Source organism: Triticum dicoccoides, chromosome 3B (genome assembly GCF_002162155.2).
Source record: "Triticum dicoccoides isolate Atlit2015 ecotype Zavitan chromosome 3B, WEW_v2.0, whole genome shotgun sequence".
Lineage (NCBI taxonomy): Eukaryota > Viridiplantae > Streptophyta > Magnoliopsida > Poales > Poaceae > Triticum > Triticum dicoccoides.
The window spans coordinates 60926914-60934300 of NC_041385.1; the positions used below are offsets into that span (position 1 = coordinate 60926914).

General features: G+C 45.0%; 1 protein-coding gene across 2 annotated transcripts; it reads right to left on the reverse strand.

The window, feature by feature from the left end:
* Positions 1 to 2897: 2897 nt before the first annotated feature.
* LOC119274697 (soluble inorganic pyrophosphatase) lies at positions 2898 to 6735 on the reverse strand. 2 transcript variants are annotated; one of them, XM_037555421.1, is made up of 9 exons: positions 6595 to 6699; positions 6122 to 6234; positions 6000 to 6028; positions 4374 to 4439; positions 4022 to 4129; positions 3747 to 3812; positions 3535 to 3655; positions 3229 to 3310; positions 2898 to 3110 (listed from the first exon to the last, which is right to left on the reverse strand). In XM_037555421.1, exons 2-9 carry the CDS (start codon positions 6231 to 6233, stop codon positions 3068 to 3070), a joined length of 627 nt encoding a protein of 208 aa, XP_037411318.1. In that variant the 5' UTR covers position 6234; positions 6595 to 6699; the 3' UTR covers positions 2898 to 3067. The 2 variants fall into 2 exon arrangements, with proteins under 2 accessions (XP_037411318.1, XP_037411317.1); XM_037555420.1 differs by having other exon boundaries at positions 2906 to 3110; positions 6122 to 6237; positions 6595 to 6735.
* Positions 6736 to 7387: the final 652 nt, after the last annotated feature.

Sequence of the window (7387 nt, forward strand, 5' to 3'; positions counted from 1 at the left end):
GCTTCCGCGTAGCACGCAGCCGATGCCTATGAGGTTGCGGCGCCACCGTCTCGTGCTGGCTAAATCAAATCAAAAGGGAGGAAGAGGGATGAATACCAGAAGACGGGAAAGCATCAATAGAAGGAGGCAGCAAAAGCACCTGTCCCATCGGAGAGGTCCAGACCCATGAATGCCTAGCCGCGAGGCGCTCAGGCTACCTCGCGCCGCCGACCGCCCCCGTAGCTCCTCTCCACAAAGAAAAATTGCACAAGAACGCCACCAGTTTTTCCCTTCGCACCCCGCCCATAGGTGAGCTCAATGGGACGCGTGTTCCCAAAGTGTAGCGGCCCAATATACCTTGGCTGGTTCAAGGCGGTTCATAATGAGTCAATATAGGCTGACAAGGTGGTCCCACGCACCCTTCAACGCCTCGATTCACCCCAGAGCTGCATTTTAAGGGAGCTTAGGGCATGTTTGGTTCCAAATAAGTCACCAACTTATAAGTCGAAAAGTGAAAAAAATGACTTATTTTGCCAAACAGACCTGACTTATAAGTGACTCCAACTTATAAGTCATAAGTTGCTCCACCCCAACTTAGGGCCTGTTTGGTTCTAATAAGTCACCCGACTTATAAGTCAGGTGACTTAAAACCAGTGACTTATAAGTCACGCCTGTTTGGTTGTCACCTGACTTATAAGTCACCTGACACACCTTTCCACACCAATCAACATCATGCAGGTGGTGAAACCAACGCAAAAGGGGTGACTTATAAGTTTTAAGTTGGGGTGGAGCAACTTATGACTTATAAGTTAGGGTGACTTATAAGTCGGGTCTGTTTGGCAAAATAAGTCACTTTTTTCACTTTTCGACTTATAAGTTGGTGACTTATTTGGAACCAAATAGGCCCTTAAAACTTATAAGTCACCCTCTTTTGCGTGGGTCCCACCATATGCATGATGTTGATTGGTGTGAAAAGGTGTGTCAGGTGACCTATAAGTCAGGTGACAACCAAACAGGCGTGACTTATAAGTCACTGGTTTTAAGTCACCTGACTTATTGGAACCAAACAAGCCCTTAAAACTTATAAGTCACCCCTTTGCGTAGGTCCCATCACATGCATGATGTGGATTGGTGTGGGGAGGTGTATCAGGTGACTTATAAGTCAGGTGACAACCAAACAGACGTGACTTATAAGTCACTGGTTTTAAGTCACCTGACTTATAAGTCAGGTGACTTATTGGAACCAAACAGGCCCTTAGTATATGTACTGATATCACCTCTTTTTTTTGCCGTGCAGTACCATATTACGAAAAGCTACTACCTCCGTCCTGATTTATAGATCCCCTTTGCAGTTTGTGTCAAACTTTGACTAAAGATTTAACTAACAAAATGATAATGTATGTCAAGAAAATTATCTCATTGGATTCGTATTTGAATATAGTTTTCAAAAATATAATATTTGGTGACATGCATGAACATTTTGTTAGTTTAATCTATGGTCAAAATTTGGCACGAAATACAATAGGGACCAATAAACCCGGACGGAGGTAGTAACTACTTATATGTAGCCCGGAATTAAACAAACAAGTTCACCGTACATAGCACAAAATTAAGTCTCTACTGAGAAACAATTACACTTCGACCCTCGTGTGAGTACAATGGCAGCAATCGTGTATGTGGTAAATGAGGCCACAATTGCAGCAACGCGGACCATCAAATCCAACCATTATTTGAGACCATTTTGCGCTACCGAGATGTACTGGAAAGGATAACCGTTGCAAGAACGTACAATAGTATCGCTCTTAAGTGCAGGCATCGCTCCATAACTGCTAGTCATACTCCTTGTGATGAGAATATCGCATCTTTGATGTTCATGCTCGGATTGATATCAAGGAACGGAGTATTGCCTCCGATGCTTGTTACTGGGGCAATTTTGCCCACGGCAAGATCGGATACCCGATAAACCACTAGCTTGTTTGTAGCAACTAGCGGCATATGGTCAAAACCGGCCACTAGGATATCTGAGCCACATTCCGCTATGGTGAAGGAACGAAATTTGCTTGTCGAACACGTGGCAATCAACTTTGGTGGTAACAAAGAAGGCGACACTGCCCCATACTCATAACTGGGCGGGTCAAGTTGTAGTATCGGACATCCGCTGCTACCTGTAGTATGAGGCTCCAGTATATAAAACTTTCCTTGGAATGATATGGGTATGGGCAAGGGTGAGAGGCTCCAGTTCGAGACCCTCCAGTGTTGGTCCCTGGCGGTAGCGAAAAATACGCGGCGTATATATTGATGCACGATCATGACCGTGACGACTCCATCCGCGCTCACGCTCAAGGATGCGGCGAACTTGAGCAACACCGAATCACACCGTTCCTCTACACCTAGGTTCCAGTGGGGTTTCATGAGCGGAAGGAGCTTCACAATGTCGCCGGTGAAGGGGTGAAGGAGCAAGGTCATGGTGTTGGCTTTGTAGAGGACAAGGAGGCCGTTGACCGAATCAAGGACACGACAGTCCATCAAGAGAGGCAGCGAGACACAAGCGAAAACTCCAGTTGCGAGATTCAGAAAACGTCCATTGTCGATGCGAGGGTGAATGCCATGACCCTCGGGCAAAGTCATCCACCGTCGCGGGTGAAAGCGTGGATCGGCAATGCCTCGTCCGTGTGGACAGACGGTGCTGGACCGCCAGTGCGCGCACACGGCCCGGAAGCAGACGTAGTCTAGCAGGTCTTCGGCCAGCACCCGCCAGCTGATGAGGCAGACCAAATCTGTGGGGAGAGAAGACCACTGTGGAGTCACGTCGCCGGAGGCGAGTGCAACTATGGCTGGAGGGGGGCGCTCTGCAGTTTTGGACGACGCCATGGATCGATATGTTTGGCGGCGATCAGCAACCAAACCAGGATTCAAAATGGATATATGAATTGGGCACAACAAAAAATTCCCAATCATAAAGCATCACTTAATCTTCATAAATAGTGCGAGTACACATTGTTGCGCATTTATTTATAACACACAAAGTCTCAGCTCTTCCCCACTCGTTATTAATAGAAGATTCCCGCGATACAACAATGCCGACATTCTACTGCCTTAAGCTCTGCAGAATATACTGCGCATACAGGTCCCTGCAATGAAAAAAGAAAAGAAGCGTCATTGTAAAACCAAATACACCTTCACCGTCATCACTTATGCAGCGAAGGGAAAAATACATCTTGCTAGAGATCAACACGAAACTGTACTTACATCGAATACTGAATGGCCTCGCGGGCAGTGGTCGCAGGTAAGAACGCATCGACAGCCACCTCCTTGTTCTCATTCTTCTTGTCTAGAAGTTACGGCTAAGGATGCGAATAAATGTACCTCTAAATTATATACAGTACTCCCTCCGTTCCAAATTACTCGTCGCTGAAATGGATGTATCTAGAACTAAAATACATCTAGATACATCCATACGTGCGACAAGTAATTCGGAACGAAGGGAGTAGTATATAAGATACTCTGCTACGGCATGTAACAAGGAAAACAAATAAATTGGATTATGCAGGATACAGTCTTCAAAGAAGCGCTTGATCTCTTGGAGGCGGTGAGGAGACAGCTCACTGATGTCATTGTAGTGACGGTATTCAGGATCATCGGCGCAGACTGCTATGATCTTGTCATCCTTTTCGCCCTGATGACAACCAACCACCATCCTCAGTAAAATAGGGTAAGGCTGTTTTCGTTCATCTACCATTACCGCGCAGAGAATGAACAAGGAATACCTGATCAATCATGGGCATAAGGCCAATTGCTCTAGCTCGGAGGAAAGAACCAGGAATAACAGGCTCCTGTGAGAGATAAAAGAGTAACACAATGATCACTACCCCCTCTGTTTCAGTTTATAAGCTCTGCACAATTTGTCTCAAGTCAAACCCATAAGTTTTGACCATGATATTGTCAAGTTTATGAGTGCTCAACTTAAGACAAACCAGATCAGCCTTATAAAATAAAAAGGAGATACATTATGCTTGGAGTGCATGAACATTGTGAGACTAACCTGCATCAGGACCAACACATCCATTGGATCGTTGTCTTCACAAAGTGTTCTCGGAATGAAACCATAGTTGTGAGGATATACAACTGATGAGTACAGAACTCTATCAACCTGTCATGTTGTATATCATAATAACAAAAGTACATTATGCTTTGACGAAAAATAGCAAAATAAGTTAACTCATGAGTACACTACTAAATCAATTTAGCAAGCACAGCAACAGAGGTGCATTATGCTGGTGGATGCTTTTCAATTTATCATTCCTTACACAAGTACAGTAAAAAATATTAAAGCAATTCATTGTCATGAAACAGAAAGTGTTGATCAATAGATCTTATATACAAACAGAACAGACCTTAATCAGTCCAGTTTTCTTGTCAAGCTCATATTTCACTTTGCTTCCCTTTGTGATCTCAACAACCTGCAGTAGCATATACATGTAAACAGTTAAATTCATGAGTTCAAAGCACTGCTGGACCAACTTTACATAAAGAGTCTAGCATCATTAACAGAACAACCAAGACCACTCAATATACTTGTGTGTTACTGAGAAGCAATTTTGTAAACAGTAGATTAGATGATAAATGCATCTTAATGTTGCACAACTATATATCAACTGGTCAATAAAGTTAACATGTTTATTGAAAAATTGCACGTTGGGAAAAATGGTTAGATTAAAAGCGCTTCTCTTTCGATTTCAAGCCTAGAAAGTAGTGCTACAATTCGTCAGTCACAAAAGTAATAATATCAAGGGACAAAATTCCGGAGGTAACTACAGGTCTAAAATCACAGTGAAAATTTTACTTGTATCACAATCATAGACCCAATCCAGCCAAAGGAGATTTAAATAGTTACAGAATCAACAAATCAAGTAGAGGCATGCTGAAGGTAGTGATACCAGGTTATCAACAGATAGTGCACAACTGCACATCCAATACTAATCATACTACCATCATTAGCCTCAACATTGACGATAGGCTAATTGAATTCAGTATAAGTATAAAACAGTGAGAACCGGTGGCTGAATTCCATGTATCATGCTATTTTTATTTTCGTATGGTCGGTACTGGGTAGATTTATGTGCCATTTAATACTGATTGCTTCATTTTTAATATTTTAACTGGCATGTCTATACACTACTGAACCGAAACAGATCAGGAAAACATAGAAATGCTACCACAGGCTCTCACAATTGCAATACTGTTCGAACATCAGTTATTTTGATTCAGACATAGCCCAAGTCACATTTTAACAAGCGCAACCTTATATAAACTAAAGAGAGGCTGTCTGGCATATTCTGGTTTTCACTTTCAGTTTAAGAAATATTTCAGCAACGACAGACAACAATGAGGTCAACAATGACATTCCATTGTGTGGACGCCAATAGTCCCCTACCACCACTTGCCCAAGATCCAAACAACAACAACAACAACAACAAAGCCTTTAGTCCCAAGCAAGTTGGGGTAGGCTAGAGGTGAAACCCATAAGATCTCGCAACCAACTCATGGCTCTGGCACATGGATAGCAAGCTTCCATGCACCCCTATCCATAGCTAGCTCTTCGGTGATACCCCAATCCTTCAGGTCTCTCTTAACGGACTCCTCCCATGTCAAATTCGGTCTACCCCGCCCTCTCTTGACATTCTCCGCACGCTTTAGCCATCCGCTATGCACTGGAGCTTCTGGAGGCCTGCGCTGGATATGCCCAAACCATCTCAGACGATGTTGGACAAGCTTCTCTTCAATTGGCCGGTCCCAACATAGCCGGTCCCAAGCCCGGGTAAAGGAGGAGGGTTGTGATAGGCTTGGCGAGCCAACATAAAAACTCAACCACTCTTATGGAGATGAAACCCAAAAGATTTTCGTTGGGGCGTAACCACTTGCCCAAGATCCAACTTCCTAAATTACTTTGCGACAACAGAACATCAAATATCTTAACTGACGAAGATGTTCAGCTGGCAAGGCAAAAGGATGGTACTTACAACATTGAACACCGCTGGAGCCCCAGGGCCTGTGCACCAAACACACAATCAGCAATTCAGCATGCTTATTTTTTATAAAGGCATTCAGTAATGGAGAAAAGACCGCTCCTCCTCCTCCTCACCGATCTCGAGATCATGCCACGGATGCGCGGCCACTGCCCTCCTCGACAGCGACGAAAGGATCCTCTCGTTGAGCTTCGGAGCTGGCCGGCTCGTCGAGTCTTCTTCACTCATCCTGCTGCAAAGATGAACCACGAATCAGACCTCGGAGGAGGAACAGCAGGCATGTTCGTTTCATCCGGCGAAAATCCATGCTAAATAGGACTTTTTTTTCCTACGAAGTTGAGGGTCACGCCCGTGCACAGCAGCAGAGTAGCCCCTTTTGACCCGATTGGTGCAGGGTTCCTAGCCACGCCTAGATCGAGTCTCCGCGAGGAACATGAACAGATCAGCCGCAAAGAACACGGAGAGATCGAACCGGAGTTCGCCGGCGGCGAAATCGGGACAAGGCAGAGGCGCAGAGCAAATCAACACTGGCGCCTAGCTAACCACCTTGTATCGGATCGACGCGATTGAAAAGAAGCTTTTGGGTCACCTGCGCTGCGGTTGGAGGCGGCCTCTTGAAACGACGAGCGGCGGCGGCGGCGGCGGCGGCGGCGGTGGGAGGAAGAGTAGATTGACTCCTCTGCTCTGCTCGGCTCACTCTGTCGCTGGCAGGCGCTTAAAATGGAAGGGAGTGAATGCTGATTGCTTTGGCTTTTCCAGCCAGCACCCTGCTCTATTATCTAGTGACAGATCAGTCCCTGGTAAAATTAAGATGAAGTTTGGTTAAAAACAAAAGATGGCCAAATGGGGTTAAAAAATGATCATGTCTCTGTCAAGGAACATAAAGAAAAGGAACACCTTACTGTATCCATGCAAAAAAGGCGCACGCACCCATTAATTATCAATCTGGCCATGTAGGTTGTGACATATTGTAACCACGGGTTGCACTAATTTAGTGCTAGTGTTGCAGGTGCTAGATACACGACGGACACGGTTTGTCGTTTTCGCTCACAAGGATCATGGTGTCCACCCACTTGTTCGAAAATTCGAGCAGCCGTTGATTCGTCGAGGACAAGCAATCACAATACGACACCTAATTTTGTTAGTGAGCTTAACTGGCATGGCTTCATCCCAAAACATGACTACGCATGCTCCTAGTGGACAAATTAAGATGAAGCCTACCCACCTTGTATCAGATCAATGAGAAGGAAAAGAAAGTTTCGGAACCGGAGGAAGGGTCATCTGCCTTGCGGTTGGAGACCGCTGGACGGTGGCGGTGGTGTGAGGTAGAGGCGAGAGATATCAAATTAAGCGCTTGAAATAGAAATGAGTGGATGCTGATT

Coding starts and splice junctions, on each gene's coding strand:
- LOC119274697 (XM_037555421.1), bottom strand. CDS start 6,233: ATGAGTGAAGAAGACTCGACGAGCCGGCCAGCTCCGAAGCTCAACGAG. Junction 4,440..5,999: donor CTCCAGCGGTGTTCAATGTT/GTAAGTACCATC, acceptor ATGCTACTGCAG/GTTGTTGAGATCACAAAGGG. Junction 3,111..3,228: donor GAGGCCATTCAGTATTCGAT/GTAAGTACAGTT, acceptor TTTTCATTGCAG/GGACCTGTATGCGCAGTATA.